The 22,324-nt window shown below is 37.6% G+C and overlaps 1 protein-coding gene across 1 annotated transcript in view; it reads right to left on the bottom strand.

The window, feature by feature from the left end:
* LOC110563410 (chromobox protein homolog 1-like) overlaps positions 1 to 22,324 on the bottom strand; it is a 48,984-nt gene that overhangs the window by 13,044 nt on the left and 13,616 nt on the right. Inside the window, exon 3 of the mRNA XM_060383218.1 lies at positions 20,714 to 20,852. Coding sequence (XP_060239201.1) covers positions 20,714 to 20,852 — 139 coding nt within the window. The remainder of the gene's footprint in view (positions 1 to 20,713; positions 20,853 to 22,324) is intronic.

Consider the following 22,324-nt stretch of genomic DNA (forward strand, 5'->3'; position numbering starts at 1 on the left):
GGTTAACTGTGAAAATTCCACCTTTTTGTGTGAGAATAAGAATCTTTTTAGATGTCATCCACCCAAAGAGCATCAGACCCGTCTGATACCTTTTTCTCAGAGGCGGGACCTGGGGCATCAACCCGCATGCAATCAGACATGCTCTTCTCTGGGTCCAAAGCGGCTGACCCTGAGTGCAGTGCTTAGCTTCGCATCCTGAGTGTAACATTTTAGCTTTTTATGATAGCCAACCATGCTTGGGGAGACTGTCCTGCTTCAATGGCTGTAAAGGCCTGAATGGTCATGGCTGCATTACGCTGTTGTGAGACTCTAATCTTGTATATATACCACAGGCAAACCAAGGAGACCAACACCAGAAGGCCTGCTAACGCTCCCATGCCCTCCCATTCCTTCAGATGATTCATGGCTGCAGCAATCCATGATGATAATCCTGTGGCTAGTCCTGCGTCCACTCTGGTAGAATTTACTGTGACAATGGCCACTCTCAGCTGCTCCATCATAGTATCAAATTCTCCAGTCCAATTACCTACAATATAGCTAGACAATTGTTTAGACAGATTTGTAGCACAGGGAAAATTCTCATGTTGTATGCTAGTGACTCAAAGTCCAGCATACTTTCATTGACAGCCAAGTTGAGCGATTTGTCATAGGGTATCAATTTGCTCCTGCACGAGGTCAATCCTCTGATTGAACACCATCAAGCCTCCTTTTAGTTGAGCATTAATTCCTTTTTGTACATCTAAGGCATGAGCATCAGTACAAAGTCCCAATTTATTTCTAATATCAGAGATCAGACCTCTACTCTTGCCTGATGCCTCTAAAACAAAAAGGGGGAACTGTAGAGAGCTGCGTAATGCCGTGCCTTAAAGATGGAGCTGGTTTCCGCCTTCCACCTTCCCGATGGTGAGTGCTCTCTGTGACAAACAACTCCACATTTGGCTAAGGCTGAGGATCTGGCTTGCTTCCATGTATGTGGACCTATCTGCATTGCCCACGTGGCATGCTGGGGCTGGCTACCCAGAGGCTATTTAAGCTGTGGGCTGGCTTTCCCCAGGGTCAGATGATTGTTCAAAGTTCCTGAATAAACTGCATTGAAAAAAAAAGAATCTTTTTAGAAAATATTAATTAGAATGTTCTATAATTTATCAGTTCATAAACAACATTCTCTTCCTTCTTCTTAGACACATTTTTATTACATGATCCAGTTTGGCCTATCACTCACTATGTAGCCCAGGCTTGCCTGAGACTCTGTAAGCACACACAGTAACTCTGAGCATGTCATTAGAAGGGAAAGTGCTGTATTATACTGGAGAAGTGCATGGAAAGATCACTTTACTCAGATCTTTCTTCTTTCACTTCTCAGCTGTAATGCATCCATGTTGACTCCTCCAAATTCATGTGTCTGCTGTTGCTACTTGTGTCTCAGTTTAGTATTCTCATAAATATATGGTAGTATTCCATCATAGTTTTATTTTATTTTAATTTTGGATATAGGATCTCTCTATGTACTCTTGGTCATATGTGAATTTACTCTGTAGAACTCACAGATTTCCTCCTACTTCTGCCTCCAGAGTTGTAGGATTTGAACTGGATGCCACCAAGACTGGTATCATTGTGATTTTAGTTTGGATTTCTTCTATGATTAATGGTATTGAGTCAGTTTGGTCTTTTGAGTATACATGGTAAAGTGCCTCTTTACCATGAAGTCCAATAGGACATTTTTATCTGTTATAATTAGAAGATGACCAATGATTTTAAAATATCATTATATGCCCCCAAGTTATACTCTATTGTTTATTTCATCATAAAACTTCAGTGTTAAATGTATAGATATTAAAAATTAAGACTCACTTGGAATTGTGTTGTGAGAATACAACTCAAAATAGAGACCTTACTCTTCCTTTGAATGAATATCCAACTTATCACACAACATGAGCTGAAGAAGATGATATCTAAAAATATCCTTTCCTAAAAAGAATACCCAACAAGATAGACAAATACTTATCCAAATAAATAAAAGACACAGAGAAAAAGTCTTAATTAACATATTAGAAATGAAAAGGGGGCCACAATAACAGATACTGAGGAAATCCAAAGAATCTTTAGGTCATACTTTGAAAACCTGACTCTTTCAAAATGGAAAAATCTAAAGGAAATGTGTAATTTCTCAATAGATAATATTTATCAAAGTTAAATTAATATCAGATAAACAATTAAAATATACTATAACTCCTAGTGAAATAGAAGTCACTAAAATTCTCCCAACCAAAACCCAAACCAACCCCCCCCTCCAAAAATGGGCAAGGAAAGACAGTTTTTTTTTTGAGTTTTTTTTTTTTATTAATTACACTTTATTCATTTTGTATCCTCCCATAAGCCTCTCCCTCCTCCCCTCCCGATCCCACCCTCCCTCCCCTTTCTGCATGCATGCCACTCCCCAAGTCCACTGATAGGGGAGGTTCTGCTCTCCTTTCTGATCTTAGTCTATCAGTTCTCATCAAAAGTGGCTGCATTGTCCTCTACTGTGGCCTGGTAAGGCTGCTCCCCCCCAGGGGGAGGTGATCAGAGAGCAGGCCAATCAGATTATGTCAGAGGCAGTCAGTCCCTCTTCTCATTACTATGTAACCCACTTGGACACTGAACTGCCATGGGTTACATCTGTGCAGGGGTTCTAGGTTATCTCCATGAATAGTCCTTGGTTGGAGTATGAGTCTCTGGGAAGTTCCCTGTGTTCAAATTTTCTTGTTCTGTTGCTCTCCTTGTGGAGACCCTGTCCTCTCCAGCTCTTACTATTTCCCACTTCTTACATAAAATTCTATTCACTCTGCCCAACAGTTGCCCATCAGGCTCAGCATCTGCTTTGAAAGTCTGCAGGGCAGAGGCTTTCAGAGACTCTCTGTGGTAAGTTCCTAGTTTGTTTCCTGTTTTCTTCTTCTGGCTTTCAGAGGCTCTCTGTAGCAGGTTCCTAGATTGTTTCCTGTTTTCTTCTTCTTCTGATGTCTATCCTCTTAAGGCAAGACAGTTTTAGCATAGATTTCTACTAGATTTTCAAAGAAGGGCTGACTCCATACTCCTCAAATCATTTCACAAAATAGAAACAGAAGGAACATTGCCCAGTTCACTTTATGAAGCCAGTTTCCCTGATACCCAAACCACATAAAGACTCAACAAATGAAGAGAATTATAGACCAATTTCCCTTATGAACAGCTACACAAAGTCACTCAATAAAATACTTACAAACCCATGCAAGCACACATGAAAAAGATCATCTACCATGATCAAGTAGGCTTCATCCCAGAGATGCAGGAATGGTTCAACATACAAAAATCTGTAAATGTAATCTGCCATATAAACAAACTGAGTAAACATATGATCCAAAACATTGGATGCCAAAAAAAAAAAAAGCTTTTTACAAAAATCCAATGCCCCCTCATAATTAAAGTTTTGGAGAGATTGACTACTGGGGACATATCTAAATGTAATAAAGATGATTTATAGCAAGTCTGTAGCCAACATCAACTTCAATGGAGAGAAACTCAAAGAAATTCCACTAAAATCTGGGACAAGCCAAGGCTGTCTATTCTCTCTATGTGTTTTCAATACAGTACTTGAAATTTTAACTAGAAAAAGAAAAACTGAAAAAGATCAAAAGGATACAATTGAAAAGGAAGAAGTCAAAGTATCACTAATTGCAGGTGATATGATTGCATAAAAAGATAACGCTAAAAATTTGACTAGGAAACTCTTGCAACTGATAAACTCTTTCAGCAAAGTGGCTGGCTATAAGATTAACTTAAAAAAAAAACCTGTAGCTATCCTATAGACAAATGGACTGAGGAAGAAAATCAGGGAAACAACATCCTTCCAAATAGCTTCAAATAATATAAAATATCTTGGTATAACTCTAACCAAGCAAATGAAATACTTCTATGATAAAAACTTCAAGTCTTTGAACAGAGAAATTGAAGAAGATATCAGAAGATGGAGAGATCTCCCATGCTCATGGATTAGTCGGATTAACAGTAAAAATAATTATCCTTCCAAACCAATGTACAGATTCAGTGCAATCCCCATCAAAATTCAAACACAATTATTTACAAATGTTTAAAGGTCAGTGCTCAACTTCATATAGAAAAACACAAAACCAGGAGAGATAAAATAATCTTGAGTACTAAAAGAACTGCTGGAGTTATCACCACTCTTGATTTCAACCTGTACTACAGAGCTATAATAATAAAAATGGAATTGTTGTCTAAACAGACACATTGATCAGTGGAATCAAGTTGATGGTCCAGACATAAATTCACACATCTTTGGACACCTGAATTTTGATAGAGAAGCCAGAAATACACAGTGGAAAAAGAAAAGCTTCTTCAGCAGCCAGTCTAACTGGATTCTGCATATAGATCCATATTTATTATCCTGCACAAAACTCAAGTCCAAGTAGATCAAAGACTTCAACATGAAACCAGATATACTATCTAGTAGAAAGAAAAAGTGGGGAAGAGCCTTGAATGCATTGGTACTGGAGACAACTTTTGAACAGAAACACTAACAGCTCAGGCAATAACATGAAATAACAATAAAAGGGACCTCACAAAACTGAAAGGCTGAAAGCAGAGAACACCATAAAAAATGGCAGCCTACAGAATGGGAATAAGATAGAAAAGATATTCACCAGCTCTACATTCAACTGAGGGCTAATATAATATATATATATATATTAAATATAGATAGATAGCTAGCTATAGATATATATTAGATACAAAAAACAAATAATCCAATTAAAATGGGGGTACAGATCTAAATAGAAAATTCTTAACTGATGAATCACCAATGGATGAGAAACATTTAAAGAAATGTTTAGCCATCAGGGAAATGCAAATCAAAATTACTTTGAGATTTCATTTTACACCTGTCAGAAGATCAATAACAGAAGTGACAGCTCAGGGTGGCCAAGATGTGGAGCAAGGGGCACACTCTTCCATTGCTGGTGGGAGTGTAAACTTCTCCAGACACTATGAAAATCAATATGACTGTTCCTCAGAAAGTTGGGAATCAATCACCTCAAAACCCAACTATACTCTCTTGGGCATATGTCCAAAGGACACTTCATTCTATCACAGGGATACTAGCTCAAGTATGTTCATTGTGACTTTATTTACAATAGCCAGAAACTGGAAACAACTTAGATGTCCTCCAAAGTTGAATGAATTTATTAAAATGTAGTACCTTTATGCAATGGAGTATTTCTCAGCACTGGATGCCTACATGTAGAAAAATGCAACTAGATCCATAGCTATCAACCTTCACAAAACTCAAATCCAAGTGAACCTCAACATAAAATCAGAAACACTAAATCTATTAGAAGAGAAATTGAGGAAGAGCCTTGAACTCATTGACACAGCAGACAATTTCCTGAATATAACAGCAACAGTTTAGGCTTTAAGATCAACAATTAATAAATCGAACCTCATCAAATTGAAAAGCTTCTGTAAGGCAAAGGACACTGTCAACAGAACAAAATGGTAGTCTACAGATTAGGAAAAAATTTTCACCAAACATACATCTGACGAAGGCCTAATATCTAAAATACATGATAAACTCAAGAAATTAAACACTAACAAATCAAGTAATCCAATTAAAATGGGGTACAGAGCTAAACAGAAAATTCTTGACAGAGGACTATTAAATGGCCAAGAAGCACTTAAAGAAATGCTCAACATCCTTGCAATCAGGCAAATGTAAATCAAAATGATTTTTGACATTCCATCCAGCAGAATAGCCTAGATCAAAAACATAAGTGATAATACATGATGGTGAGGATGTGAAAAAAGGGGAACACTCTTCCATTGTTGATAGGAGTGCAAACTTGTACAACCACTTTGGAAATCAATCTGGCGCTTTTTCAGAAAATTAAGAATAGTGTTACCTCAAGATTCAGCTATACCTCTCCTGGTTATATACCTAATGGAATATTCAGCTATTAAAAATAAGGAAAAATCTAGTTGTAGGTAAATTTCATGATTTTCTTATTTTTAATAGGTAGGTAAAGAGGAGGACTCTGGACCTCCCTGGGAAGAGGAATAAAATAATTTTGTAGGTAGAATGGAGGCAGGCATAGGAGTGGAAGGGATTATGTAGAGGGTCAGAGTGTGGAGAGACAGCTGGAAGTAAGGAGCACAAATGTTATCAAACCTTTTGTCTGTACCCATTTAAATAGTCTGTTTTATTTCATTCATTCTGCTAATATGGTAAATTGTATTGTTTAAGTTTTAGGTGCTAAAACCAATTTCAGGTGACCACATATTTGTACAGCAAGCTATTCTTTGCATAAATTATTATTAACTTTTAATAATAATATGTGTTCATAAGTGAGACTGACAAATTATATTCTTTATTGCAATTGTCAGATTAGTATAAAAGTTATATTGGTCCTAAAACTAGCTGGGAGAGTCAGCTGACTTCTATTTTACTGTTCTTCTAAAGAACAGTATTGTCCTATCTGTTTGTAAAGGCTGTGCTAGCTATTTCTGTTGTTGAAGGTGTTTAAGTCTAGCTTGAAATTTAATTATGGTTTGAATTACTTTAATAAATCTTGAACTCATATAATTTTATTGTCACTTTTTGTTTTCAAGAAGGTTGAGTATTTCAACTAAAATTTCTGTACTCCTTGTTTATATTTTCTAGACTGTTTTTCAGAAGAGTTTTAAGTTCACAGCAACACTCAGCAGAAAGCAAGTTCTCATAAGTCCCCTTCCCAAATAAAGCCACAATTTCTCTCTATCAACATTCTGTGACAGCAAACCATTATTGTCTAGAATCCAAGGTTTAAATTAAGTGCTTTTGGTGCCATCTATTTTTGGAGAATTGACAAACAAACCATGACCTGCATCATCCTGGAATATCATACAGAGCGGCTTCACTGCCATCAAATTATTGTGTGTTCTGTCTATTCAGAGATTTGTTCCCAGCCCAGAAGAAACCACTGTTCTCTTGTTGTCTGCTTGGTGTTGGCCTTCCCTGAATGTCACATAGTTGGAAGAATACACTGTGTAACCATTTAGATTTGGCTTCTTTGTCTTATTAACATGCATCCAAGATAGATGAATGGGGAGGAGGTCCCCCCCATCAGTGGACTTGGAAAGGGGCACGGTGGAGATGAGGGAGGGAGGGAGGGAGGGAGGGACTGGGAGGGAATGAGGGATCGGGACACGGCTGGGATACAGAGTTAATAAAATGTAACTGATAAAAAAAATAAAAAAAAAAAAAAAAAAAAAAAACATGCATCCAAGATAGTTGCAGGTCTTCCTCAGGACTGACAGGTTTTTTTTTTCACTAATTCCACTATCTAGATAGTTTATACATTCTTTTATTTGTTGAGGAGCAACTGTACTGTTTGCTTCCAGTAACTGACAACTATGAATAAAGCTGCTATGAAGATCTGTGTGTAGGTTTCTGTATGAACGTCCTTGTATTTTCTAATATTGTGGTCTATAGTGGTTTCCTTTCTTATCCTTAAAACCATTAGTTCCCAATTTATTTCTCTTATTTTACCACTATCATTTTACTGTGAATTGGCAAAATTAATCAGTTTTTATGAATGAACAACTTTGGAATCCTCTATGTTACATCTGCTTTCCATTTCATTCTTTTATTCTTAATATTTACTTTCTTGGATATCCTTTGAGGTAAATTTGTCATTTTTTTCTAGCTTCCTTAGGAAGGAATTTGGGTCATTCATTCTTATTCTTTCCCTTTTCATTGTGAACATGCACATAATATCAGGTTTATTATCTCAATAATTTCTGTCAGTAGTATTTCCATTCATAGAATTATGTTTCAGATACCAAACTAGAGTTTTTCATCTTGCAACGGAATCCCAAATCAGCTGTACACTGATTCTCTTTTCTTCTTCCCTTACACAGCCTTGTAAGCCACATTTCTGTATTCTTTTTGTGCAATTATGAATACTTCACTTCACATAAGGGCAGATACACTGCTTGTTTGCTTAAATATGATTTAGCACAAAGGTCATCCATTCTAAAACGTGTAAGATTTCTTCCTGATTCAATGTTGATATCTCATTAGATGTTTGAACCACGTTTTCTTTATTCATTTTACTGCAAATGGATGGTTGGGTTGCTTAAATTTCTAACCTATTGTAGATAATAATCCTCCTGTCATGAGAGGGCAAATAGGCTTTCAAGGTCCTGATTTGAAACCTTTAGCTTCTTTCCTCAGATTTGGGATCCCTGGATCACATGGTAAGTGTATTCCTAATGTGTTTTGAGAGACCCTTGAAATATTCAGAGCATGCTACTCTACTAACGTACTGCCTACGTCCTAGACCCCATAAATATTGCATATGTAATCCAATTTCTCTGATTGTTGTCAACAGTTTTTATTTTTTATGAGTCATTTAAATGGGTGTGAATTGATATTGAGGTTTTCACTGACATTCCTTTTCTGATTATTGGTGTCAAGTGTCTTTTAAAATGTCTATTGGATATTTTTTGTATGTCTTGTGAAAAGTCTCTAGTGAATATTCTACCCTCCCCCAACCCCACGCCAGCTCCGAGACAGGGTTTCTCTGTGTAGCCTTGGCTGTCCAGGACTCACTTTGTAGACCAGGGTGGCCTTGAACTTACAGTGATCTGCCTGCCTCTAACTCCCTGAGTGCTGCAATTAAAAGCATGTGCCACCATGCCTGGCTTCAAGGTTGTTTTGATTAGAAACCCTTGAGAGTCCATTCAGAGTTCTTTATAAAGACCTTTGGGCCTTTGTCAAAAATACTGTTGGGATTTTGATAAGGATTGTAAAAGTTTTCTAGTTACCTTTGGTAGACTGAGCATTCTGCCATATAAACTATCTTACCTTATGAGCATTAGAAATCAGTTTCCTCAGGTTGCATCTTCATTCTTTAGTTTTGATAAAACGGTGTAGTTTTAGTACACAAATGTTTCACTTTATTAAATAAACTTAGTCTTAAGTGTTTTTGTTGCAATGTTATGGAAATGGGTTTGTTGACTTTGCTTTTCTTAGATTTCTTGTTATTGGGTACAGAAACATAACTGGGTTTTGTGCGTTGACTTTTCATGTGAATCTTCACTGGATTTATTTGTAAATTCTATCACCCAGTATATATGTGTAGAAACATTGTAGTTTTGTACATATTAGGTTATCTTTTGTAAACAAAGTTAATTACACTTTTTTTTGTAGTTCATCTCTCTCTCTTCAACTTATTCAGTACTTTGTTGAATGATAGTAATAAAGAGTGATCACACCTGCCTTGTTCTGGGTCTTAGAGGAAAAGGTTTCTGTTTTGTGAGGTTGATTCTGGTCTTACGTGTGAGGTTTTCTCCACCTCCACTTTGAGAATGAGTCTCAAATAATTTAGGCTTTCTTTGAGATGAAGATGATCTTGAATTCAGGAGCCATCTGTCCCCAGGTCCAAAGTGTTAGAATTTCAAGTGTGCACAACACCCAATTTTAGAGTTTTATTAGTGGACTTCATTGGACCAAAATATCTTTCCTTTCTACCTACTATAATGAGTTCTTTGAAAGTATTTCAACCTGGGGTTGAATTTTATAAGATGTTTAAAATCTGTCAATCAATTGGAAGTCTTTGCAATTCATTTGGTTAATGTGTTATAAGACATTTTTCAAGGCAGTCATGGTGCACACCTGTAATCCCAGCACTCTGAGACAGAGGCAGGTGCATCTCTGTGAGTTTGAGGCCAGCCTAGTCTATAAATCAAGTCAGGACAGTCAAGGCTACACAGAGAAACTGGGTCTCAAAAAAAAAAATAAAGACTTCTTTCATTTCTCATTTAAATATCTTTGCATTCCAGGTAAAAATTTACTTCATAGTATACAATCATTTTTAAAAGTATACTCTTACTATTTTACATTTCTGACATGTGTATTTCCCATTATTCTACTTGTATTAATATTTTTCATGTATGTATCTGTGCCTCAACCTGTGTCTGTTGCATCCACAGAGGCTAGAAGGTATCAGATTAGCTTGATACTCTAATTATAGGTGTTTGTTAGCCTTCATATCCACATGAATTGACCCTTAGTCAGCTGGAAGACAAGCCAGTACTCTTAATCTTTGACATCTCTGCATCCACTTATTACTTTTAATTTATATTTTTTATTAACACTTGAGAATTTTATAAAATGTGTCTTGAAATATTCACTGCCCCCTCAACTCCACCCTCTTGTAACTGCGCTACAGTTCCATTTCTTATTTTTCTCCTCTTCCTTCTCATTTTCCTCTTCTTCCTCTTCTTCCCCCTCCTACTTCTCTTCCTTTTTCTTCCTCCTCCCCCTCCTTTTTACCTTCCTCCTCTTTGTCTTCCTCCTCCTCTATCTTCTTTATACAAAATAGAGTCCAGTTTGTATAGCTCAGATAATACTAGGATTGAGGCTTGCACTGGTGTATGATCAGGAGACCCTTTTAATGTTCTGTAAAAGTCACCATGCTAATGTTTTGCTTAGAGTTTTGTATACTTCGTTTTCTTTTTATATCCCTTTCTGCTGTTATTAGAATAATGCTAGCCTCAAAAGGTAAGGTTAGAAGTCTCCCTGTTTTTCAGTTTATTGGATGAATTAGTGTTCTTTTTCTAATTGTTGATAGAGTTTACCAGCAAAATCATCTACTCCTAGGAATTCTTTTTTTTTTTTTTTATTTTTTTTCAATGCAGTTTATTCAGGAACATTGAACAATCCTCGGACCCCGGGGAAAGCCAGCCCACAGCTTAAATAGCCTCTGGGTAGCCAACCCAGGCGTGCCACGGGGGCAATGCAGATAGGTCCACATACATGGAAGCAAGCCAGATCCTCGGCCTTAGCCAAATGTGGAGTTGTTCCTGACAGAGAGCACTCACCATCGGGAAGGTGGAAGGCGGAAACCAGCTCCATCTTTAAGGCATAGCATTCCGCAGCTCTCTACAGTTCCCCCTTTTTGTTTTAGACGCATCAGGCAAGAGTAGAGGTCTGATCTCTGATATTAGAAATAAATTGGGACTTTGTACTGATGTTCATTTAGGTGTCATCCACCCAAAGAGCATCAGACCCGTCCGATACCTTTTTCTCAGAGGCGGGACCTGGGGCATCAACCCGCATGCAATCAGACATGCTCTTCTCTGGGTCCAAAGCGGCTGACCCTGAGTGCAGTGCTTAGCCTCACATCCTGAGCGTATCATTTTAGCTTTTTATGGTATCCAACCATGCTTGGGGAGAATGTCCTGCTTCAATGGCTGTAAAGGCCTAAATGATCATGGCTGCATCACACTGTTGTGAGACTCTAATCTTGCATATATACCACAGGCAAACCAAGGAGACCAACACCAGAAGGCCTGCTAACTTTATTTAAATTTTCTTGTTGTTATTTTGATTATATATATATATATATATATATACTTTAAAATTACTTCATGACTCAATATTTTAGGTTACATGTAGGAATTTGTTCACTTTACAATGTCTTCTCAGTCTAGACAAGATTCCATCAATTTACCTGTTCTTAAAAAAAAAGAGAAACAAAAAACCTCTAATTACAGTGATCTTTTTCTATTGATTCTTCTGCTCTCCATTTTATCTTATTGCTCTAACCTTGATTATGACCTCTTTCCAGGAAATTTGGATTTAGCTTATTCTTCTTTTTATAGTCCCTATAAATTCTAAGGTTAGGTTGTGGGTATCAACGAGAACATGAATCAGGTCAAAGTGCCTGCTGCCAAATCTAGTAATCTGATTCCATGGCTAGGACACACATGGTAAAAGGGGAGAGCTGACTCCCTCAAGTTGTACTATGACTTCCACAACTCTCTGTCTCTTTTGTCTCACTCTGTCTCTGTCTCTGTCTCTGTCTCTCTTTCATGAGGGAGGGTTATGTTGCTCTTTAGAGATGTTTTAATTCTTTTGTCATGGTAAATTCTCCTGTTAGTAAAATTTTGATTAGTAATCATCTTGGTACATTTTTGTTTTCATTTCTAGGTAGTTTCTAAATTCTTTTGCAATTTCCTCTTTGACTAGTTATTTTTTTGATGGCTGTGTTGCTTAATTTGTATGTCGTTGTGGACTTTTGTGTTTCCTATCTACGGATTTTTAGTTTCATTTCATTATGCTCTGAGAAGACTCTCTCTTTGATTTTAAATTCTTTACATGTGTTGACACTTGTCCTGTGTCTAATATGTGTCATATTTGGAGTCCATTTCTGGTGTATATAAAAAAATTATATTCCATTGTTCTTGTATAGAACATTTTCTTCGTGTCAGCTAGGTCCAGTTTTCTTTATTGATTTTATGTTCTTTTCTGCTGGTTGATTGTAGCTCTTTATCAGTAACTAGAAGTGGCTAATAATATCTTCTATTAGGTAAAAAATGTAAATGTCGCTATTTCACGTTTTCTTGTTTTGAAAATCCTTATAAAAAGTAGTGGGTTTGTTATGATGTTTTAATAATACTTGGTTTTTAATGATTCACTCATTTGTTCAGTTTGTGCATTGGTGTTTTGCTTGTGTTGTGTTTGTGTGAGGGTGTTGGATCATCTGAAACTGAAGTTACAGACTGTTGTGAGCTGCTATGTGGGAACTAATCCTGGATACTCTGGAAGAGCAGACATTATTCTTTACTGCTGAGTCATCTCTACAGCCCCCAAACTTAGTTTTTTTTCCCTCCATCCTCCTGTCTTAGCTCCTGTCACCATGTCCGTACTGTCCTACTGACCATTTCTGTCTACCAGTTATGCTCATTCTATTTTGTGTGGGATATATTCAGTTATTCTTTTTCTTTAAGATCTCCTTTTTCCCTTCTCCAGGTCCTCATTCTTGTTTCAAGGACTACTGGTATGGGGAAAATTGAGGTCTCCTCCTTTTGTTCTTAGTTTCATTAATAAAAAAGTTTGAGAATGATCTCAAATAAAAAACACATACCAAGATTAACTGGAAATGAAATGAATAACAACATGATTTTCTTCTTAACAATGTTATTTATTTACTTATTTTTTAAATTTATTTTATTTTTTGAGATTTTAACGTAATTACATTATTTCCCCTTTCTTTTTCTTTTTCCAAACCCTTACATATAGTACTCTTTTATAAATTAATGGACTCATTTTAGATTAACTGTTTTTTATATATACCTACACATGTGTATTTATTATACAATATAATAATCTTTATTATACGTAAGGTAATTATTTATGTTGGAAATGATGTATTTGGTTGTGATCCTAGCTTTTAATGGCTGAGCCATCTCTCTAGCCCAAGATCCCTGTATTGAAAGAAAATCTGTGGTGTTTGTCATTATGAATCTTAGTGCTTTTAATTTATATGAAAAAATTTCAGTTCCATTAATTTCCCTGCAAATGTCATGATTTCAATTTTCTTTATGGCTGAATACAATTCCCTTTGTATACGCACTATATTTTCTTCTTCAGCCTAACAACGGACAACCTATTCTGGTTCCTGTTTCTTTCTTTACTATTATGAATAGCAATATGCAGGTATCTGTGAAATAGAGCTGACAGCCTGTTAGATGCATACCCAGGAGTGGTTTGCTTGGTTATATGGTAGATCTGGCTGCAGCTGCTTTGAGAATTTTCCATGCTGATTTCCAAGGTAGCTTACATCATCTCCCCATCACCAGTGAACATGGCTTCCTAATCACACACATTCTCACCCACAATGCATGTTTATCTTGCTGATGTGAACCATTCTTACTGGAATGACATGGACTCCAAAAACCATTTTACTTTGAATTTCCCTGATGTATAAGGAGTTTAAGCAATTTTTTTAAAAAATATTTATTGCCCATGTTTATTCATTAAAGAACTGCCTGTCAAGTTTATCAGCTCACTAATTAAATTAAAAATTATATGAAGCTTTTTGATGATTAGAAACTCATTGTAGACATTGTTCTCATACCTAAAATATAGACCGTAAAGACTTTTTTCTATTGTGTAGGTTGTCTCTTCAGACTTTTGGGAGTTTCTTTTGTTGGCCAACAGATTCTTATTTCAAGTAACTCCACTTGTCAGTTTCTTGGGTTACTTTTTATTATTGAAATCATTTTCAGAAAGCTTTTGCCTATTCCCATACCCTGAAGTGCTTTTCAGAGGCAGTGTCATGGTATAAGATCTTGTATTAAAGATTTTAATTCCTTTTGAAGTGACCCCTTGCACTCCTCAGGTGATAATATAAATCTAATTCCATTTTTCTGTGAGTAAATATCCAATTTTCTCATAATAATTTTTAAAGCAAACATCTGGCTGCCACTGTGTGTATTCTTTTCTGGGATCTCTGTTCTGTTTCATTGGTCTTTAGCTCTGTTTTGTTCCAGTCTTCATGCTGTCTTTATCTATATGACTTTGCAATATTACTTGAGGTCAGGTAATATTGACATCACCAGCACTGGAAGAAAATCAAATCGAGTAACTGCTTTAAGAATGGGCCAAACGCTTTGCCAGTTATACAATGGACAGAAGAATGATGTCTAAAATACATAAAGAATTCAAAAAACTAAAAAACACAAATGGGAAGATTTAATGGAAATATGACAATCAAAGACAAAAACACCTCAACCAATCAATAAATGGACTAAAGATATAAACAGACAGTTCTCAATGATAAAGTATAAGTAGCCTGCAAGTACAAGAGAGAACATTGAACATCATAAGCCATTAGGTATATACATTTAATATTAAAATTGCACTCTCTTTCACTGGCTATTACTGGCTTTAATTGAAAAGACAAATGACAACAAATGTTGGGCAGGATATGGAGAAAGGGGAGCCTTGTATACTGCTAATGGGAATGTAAATTAGTTCATCTATGGAAATCATGAAAGTCCCTCAATAAGCTAACAATAGGATCACATATGATCAAGTCATATCATGGATACATCTATGCCTAATGGACTTCAAGCAATGTAACACAGAGCTCCTGTGGTTTTTGCAGCACCTTTTATAGGAGTGTCTATCCACTGGGTGTCTATCCACAAATGAGCAGATAAAGAAAATGTGTGTGTGTGTGTGTGTGAGTGTGTGTGTGTGTGTGTGTGTTACTGCTGGCTAGTGGTATGTCAGCTTGATAGAAGCTAGTTATCTGAAAGGAGTGAACCTCAACTGGAAAAAATGTCTCCTTGTATCCATAAGATCTAATTGTAGGGCATTCTTTTTATTTAATAATTGATGGGTGAGGTCCAGCTTATTGTGGATGGTACCATCCCTGGCCTGGTGGTCCTGTGTTCTATAAGAAAGCAGGCTGAACAAGCCAGTAAGCAGCGCCCCTCCGTGGTTTCTGAATCAACCCCTATCACCAGGCTCTTTACTTGCTTGAGTTCCTGTCCTGACTTGATGATGAAGAGTATTGTGGAAGTGTAAGCCAAATTAAACCTTTCCTTGCCAAGTTGCTTTTTTCATAGTATTTTGTGGCAAAAATAGAAATTTTAACTAACAAGCACACAGATACCACACACACACACACACACACATGCGTGCACACACATACACACACGCACAGATACACACATCATTTTATTTAGCATAAAATGAAATTATTCCATTTGTAAGAAACTGTAGATCTACTATTAAACAAAATAAGCCAAATTCAGAAAGACAACACATTTTCTCTTGTTTGTGGCTCTTTTTATACATATGTGATATTACACATACACACATGCTGTCATGAAATAGAAGCAGGGCTGAGGAATGAAGAGGACTAGTGAAAAGGGGGCATAGGAGACAGAGAAGAGCATCTGGGGTTGATTATAGAAAATGCCTGCAATATAGTTATATGAAAATGCCTATGCTTCCTGTCACTAATTGAACTTTCTACCATAAAACTTCAAAAAAATAAACATTTTGTACTTGAATACTTTTAAGCTTTTAGCAATTTAAATCACATCACACTACACCTCACCCTAACATTATTTGATATAATTTTTGAACAATATTAATTTTACCTATGTCATATTTCCTGTGGTTGTGATCTTTCTATTCCTGTCGTTAAGCTTAGATTGTAATATCCAGTGTCTGTATGTGTGTTTGCTTTTACAACCGAGATTTGTGCTTTCATGTGCTGTCATGTTGTGATTTAGTATCTTTTCATTTCAATTTGATGAAATCCCTTCAGCACATCTTGTAAGGCAGGTCTAGTGATGAACTTGCTCAATTTTTGTTTGTCTAGGGAAGTCTTTTCCTTTTATTATTGAAAGATGATAAAGTATTCTTGGTTGACAGGATTTTGAATATATCATTCAATTCCCTCCTGACTTTTAAGGTTTCTGCTAAGAATTCCACTGAGTCTGATGATAGTTTTCTTGTAAGTGATGAATTTATTTTCTCTTGTGGCTTTCAAGATGCCTCTTGTCTTTGATAAATTCTCTGAACATTTTTCTTCTACTGAAAGATTTTGCTTTAGTATTTTTGGTAAAGCAGGCCTTCTGGCAGCATCTCTCTTAGTTGCTCTGAGAATGTGCTTATTTCGCCTTCATCCCTGGAGAGCATTTTTGGTGGGTATAAAGATTTTATTTGCCACTTCTTTACATTCATAATTTCAAAATATTCCACTGACGTTGGCCCTCAGGATGATTGATGGGTACTTTGTGATCTACATTAGCAAGTCATTGTTCTCTGTTTTCAAAACGATTTCCTGTATCTTTGTTTTTCTGTTTTGGTTACAGTTAAGTTTACACATGCTTTTCTCTATTTAATTTGTCAACATATGTTTGTTTAGTAACTTAGGTAATTATTATCAAAACTTTAAATGTCCAAGAAAAATATTAGGGCAGAAAAAAGTATTTGAAGAAATAATAGTCAAACCTTGAAAAATATGAAAAATTTCTTTGAGAGATTTGAAATATTGATAAATAGAAAAGATTTTCATATTTTTTGAAAAATTTGAAATTTTGAAAAATATGAAAGATTCCATATTTCTCAAGATTTGACTATTATTCTTCAAATAACTTTTTCTGCCCTGGTATTTTTCTTCGACATTTTGAGATTCCACTGACACACTCTCTAACACTTTAATGTTGTTCTACTCACATCTAAAGTTCTTGTTTTTTAACTTCATTTCTCTGAGTTTATTTCACTGTAAATTTTATGCTTATAATTAAGTTCACCAACTTTTTCTTGTGTTATCTTCTAAGTTGTTATTGATTCCATGTGGTCAATTTTTTTTTTGGCTCTAAACTTGTTGCCTCTTTCTGTTTTAAAATGTTCCAATTTTGAACATTTCTATGTGCCAGCCTCTTCAACTTGAATACGAGGGTGTCCCGCAGGTGTCATACAGAGAAGTGAGCTGCACAAAGAGATAAGAATGAAAACCTGGTGCAGATTGACTTCATCAGCCTGGATTAAACTTTGGAGAGTCTAATAATAGGTGCTTTACCCCCAATGTATTTAAGTCCAGTATAATTGGGAAGTTTCCTAGTGTAATCCAATCTCCAGTGTGCAAGGAGGTGTAATTATGTCATACTCAGTCAGGGTTATGTGTCATTTCTTCCAAGAAGTTGGGTTTTAGAGATATGCTGTCTCCACTAGCTTAAGGTTCTAAGGGTTTGGTCTGTCTCCATCATTCAAATAGCAGAGAAGTCATTTAGGCTTTTAGCCACCTCTGGTCCAGGCTGAAGGAGCTTGGGGAGCCTCTGGCTATAAGGGTCATTTAGGTTACTAGCCACCTGTAGTCTTGGCTGGAGGAGCTTGATATGACCTGGCCCAACAGAAAACACCAGGCTGTTAATGACTTCCAGTACTTGGCTTTCTGGATAGAAGAACAGAATTTTCATTTTTCGCCTTTGAAAGGCAATCTTGCGTGCTCAACACTCCTAGTTTCTCTGGAGATATTGTGGGTTTAAGGAGCATCCCGGCAAGGGGCAGAGCCCATTCTCTGGAGTGCAGCCTGAGAGAGCAGAACAATCTCACCTACTTTCACGACCCTGGGGCCAGGTCTCCCCACTTCTGCAGGTGGTTAGGGGAAAGAGGGTAAGGCACTCCTCCTACACTTAACCACTGCACCCACAGGATCTAAGGCAGATGGGTTTTGGGGCGAGCTCTCCCAAGCTCTGGCTCTCCAACTCCACAAGGGTCAGCTCTGCAATGCTCACCTGAGTGCTGTAGCTGATGAGGAGCAAGACTAGTTCTCCTGAGATCAGGGCTCTGTGGGCAGCTTTTCCTACTACCAGAGGTGTCAGGGGATGGGGCGGGGGAGGCAGGGGCATCACCTCTGTGTCTGAGCCACCCCATGGCAAACAAGTGGTTGGTTCAGCTCTGCCACACTCACACCCTCTGATCTGGCTCATCCACACCTTAGACAGGACCAGCTCCACTGTGCTGCCTGGGCAAGAGGCAGGTCCCACTGCCTGGAGTAGTGCCAATGGTGAGAGACGGGGTCACCTCTCGAGAACGTGCTAGTTATGCACAACCCCTGAACATCCTTGTCGTCCCTGGTGGCTGCCCTAACCAGAGACATTCCCACGTTCTCTAGTGGTCATATGAGCTAAGGACATCAACACCAAAGCCTGCTGCTGAATAGCCATGGTCTCAGACATGGCCCTCAGTAGCAGCTCAGGTTGTGACCTCACCAGGGCCCCAAGGGATGGGGCTGGCCACTCATAGCAGGCTGCTTCTCTCCATCCCCGAGTCTTTAGTACAATCTCTCTTCATAATTCTCAAGCTGCTCAACTTCCTTTTCCCTCCCATCTGACCATCACATGCTTGCACATTGTGGTAGCCCCAGTTTCAGGCTGGCTACGTGGCTGGTGGATCCATGGACGACATCCTATATCTGTGTTACGTGGTGTTGCAGCAAGTGGGTTTCTGTGGCTCATATTGCCATGTGCCGGAGAGCAGGTCGGTGGCGTGGCAATCCACAGGGCTCTATCTGTCTTCCTCCTCCTGTGCTCCACTGCCTGTATTTGATTTGATTTGACGAGTCCTAAGCATAAGACGGCAATGGCCATCAAGCTAGGATAAACAAAGGGCTGCCCCTGATGAATATAAGACCACCACCACCCACATGGTGTGTCTATGCCTTTTGGGAGGGTCAGGGGTGTGTGTTCATATTCTATATAAGGCTTTCTTTTTCTTATTTTAGGTAGGAGTTTGCTTTTAATCTACAGGACAGGTACAGTTCTAGTGATCCCAGTACTTTCTGCTTATTTTATTTTACTGTTTTAATTTTATTCATTTGTTCTTGGAGATTTTCACACATGAATTCTATGTGTTTTAGCACATACATTCCTCACTTTCTATCCCCAACTTTTCTGGGGTCATATTCCCAATCCTGATCCCAAATTCATGTCTTTCTTCTCTGGTTCTTTTAGTTCCTCTTGTTTTTGTTCTTTTTGCCCTTGTTCTTCTTTTCTTCTTCTTCTTCTCCTCCTCCTTCTTCTCCTCCTCATTCTCTTCATTTTGTCCTATATAATTGAGCCCAAGTAATGTTGCTGTATGCGCAGAGGTATAGGCTGTCCACTGGGGCCACAGTCCTGTAGAACGCTTGTTCTCCTTCCCCTAACAGCACTGATTGCTTGTGGCGTCTCAGCTAGGACTGGCCCCTTGCAAACACTTAGCACTCCTACACAGTTACCCAACAGTATTCAAATCAGCACAGTAATCTTATGACAAAACATCCCATATATGCTATAGTTTGAAATAACTGTATCAATGATACTGTTGTTTAGTGTTTGCATCCATTTCATGGACATAAAAAAGAAATCCTTAAATATTTGGCCTCATCTTTATTACCAAGTCAATCACAAAAGACTGCCCCAATCTCATCAATAACATCACATTTTTATAATTGAACTTTTCCTTTCTCTATTTTTTCCCTACGATTCCCTTGAAGCAACGTTATCAAAATTCATTAATGTTTGGTTGGGGGAATGATATAGTTGAAGTATTTGATAGAAAACAGTGCCAACATTAAGTTGCTCACTAGGTTTTGTTGAAATAACAGAAGAAAGTTGTGTTTTGATAGTTTTAACTAAGTTTTCCCCCTGTGCTTTTATATAATGATTTTGAGGTGAAATCCTTTTATTTTTTCCTGGAAGAAATATGTGATTGACAAAGTCTCCTATATTCTTTCTATATTAAATTCTGCCATTGCAGATCAGCTGACTGGTGAAGGTCATCCTCTCAGTATATATTTTATGACTGGGCATTTACTCTCCCCACTTTATCACTCAGTGTGTCTTTGTTTAGCATTTAGAAACTTTCACCTGACTGGAGGTAGAGAAGAAATGAAGACAGACATACAGAAAATCATAAGTTGAACTGGGTTCTCTGATGAAATTGCAAACTTTCATAAGCTAGGGGGAGTTTATTATGTAGGGATAGACATAAAGGTTATTGCATACAGCTGAACACGGGTGTGAGGCTACTTCATACAGATAAACAAGGAGGCAGAGTTTATGAATATCGCTGGACCAAAGAGACAGGTTTAACTAATCAGTAAGAGCACTCCCTGTATGGGAGCTTTTAGGCTTTAAGTATTGTGGGGAGGGGAAGCTGTGGGGGATATTTTCTGTACAATCTGTCAATATTCACAGATGGACCAGAAGAGAAGGCTTTCACCAGGGGCAAGGAGAGGCTCTGCCAACTTCCTATAGGTCTGAGGCTGTGCCCATGTCAACAGCACATATTTCCTCCAGACTTCACTCACTCAGGGCTTCCTTCTCCCTACACTAACCTTTAGCTTACCTTATTTCTCAAATTCAGCATGTCCTCAGGCTGCCCGAACACCAGCTGGCAACGTGTCTTTGTAGATTTCTGGATCACAAAGAAGGTGTTTGATGTTGAATGAAGAGTAGTTCTCAGCCAAACACTAATTTCAAACAAACTAAAAAAAAATCAAGGATTTAGTTTTATATGTAGTATAAATTCTAAATAGAGAAGGCTAGATTTGTTGGATTCTAATGTTTCTGACATTTAACAACTGATGAAGCTCATAATGAGATATATCATTTTGACATTTGGCATAGAAATTGGAGATAGTAATATAGTGGGGAAATCTCTGAATATATTTAAGATAGGTCTTTCATATTTTGTTGCTATATTTAATTTATGTCTGACAATCTAACCAGAAAATAATATGATAGGTTGAAGAAATGTTTAATGTTGCTTGCCAGAAATTTCAGCCAAAAATAAACCTTTTTTATTGCTAGGAATCAACTTTACTCTTACCATATTTTGGAAGAAAAGAAAATTTAACCTGTGTGAAACAGCAAGCCATCATTAATAACAGGCCATTGCTCATTCTGAAGAAGATGAGAAAACAAACCCTCAGACTTCCAAATTAATGGCAATTATTACAAATCAATAACTCTTGTCTGTGGACAAGAAGTTGAGAGGGCACTTGGTAAGCAAAAGTGCAACAAAATAAAGGTGAGCCTAAGCTCTCTATTATAACCCTGTATTAGATAATAACCAACAAGGTTTGCTCCTACTCCACTAATTTCAAACAGACAAATAGACAGGCTGCATTTAAAAAAGTACAAAAGGGATGGGGATAAATAGTTTTACATTTTCTAAGTCTCCTGTAATGTGGTGATACAAGTAAATATGTTTCACTAAAATCTATGATGCATACATGCATACATACAAAGACATTGTATGTATATATTTTTCATATTATTATTATTTACAATTTATTAACTTTGTATCCTGGTCTTAACCCCCCCCCCCCGCTCATCTCCTCTCCTTCCCACCCTCCCTCCCACTTGCTCCTCTATACCTCTCTCCTAGTCCACTGATAGGGGAAGTCCTTCTCTCCTACTGTTTGACCCTAGCCTATCAGGTACCATAAGGACTGCCTGGATTCTCTTCTTCAGTTGCCTGGCTAGGTTGCCCCACTTGGGAGAAGTGACCAAGGAGCAGGCAACCAAGTTCATGTCAGAGACTGTCTCTTCTTCACTTACTAGGGGACCCACTTGGAGATTGAGCTGTCTATGGACTACATCTGAGCAGGGGATCAAGGTCCTCTTATGCATGGTCTATGGTTGATGCATCAGTCTCTGAAGTCCACCCAGGCCCCAGCTTTTTTAACTTTGATGGCCAGTTTGTAGAGCTCCAGTCCCCTCCACATCAGTCTATATCCCCCTTCTTCCATAAGACACCCTGTGCTCTGTCCAGTTTGTCTGTGAATCTCTACATCTGCTTTGATTCCCACTGGCTGGTATCTTTTAGAGGACATTTGTGGTAGGCTGTAGTCCTGATACCTCTCGTCTACCACTTTTAGTGTCTACCCTGTTTTCCCTTCTGAATGAGAATTAAACATCTTTCCTAGGGTCATCCTTGTTGTCTAGCTTCTTT

The sequence above is a fragment of the Meriones unguiculatus genome, chromosome 4 (assembly GCF_030254825.1).
Source record: "Meriones unguiculatus strain TT.TT164.6M chromosome 4, Bangor_MerUng_6.1, whole genome shotgun sequence".
Lineage (NCBI taxonomy): Eukaryota > Metazoa > Chordata > Mammalia > Rodentia > Muridae > Meriones > Meriones unguiculatus.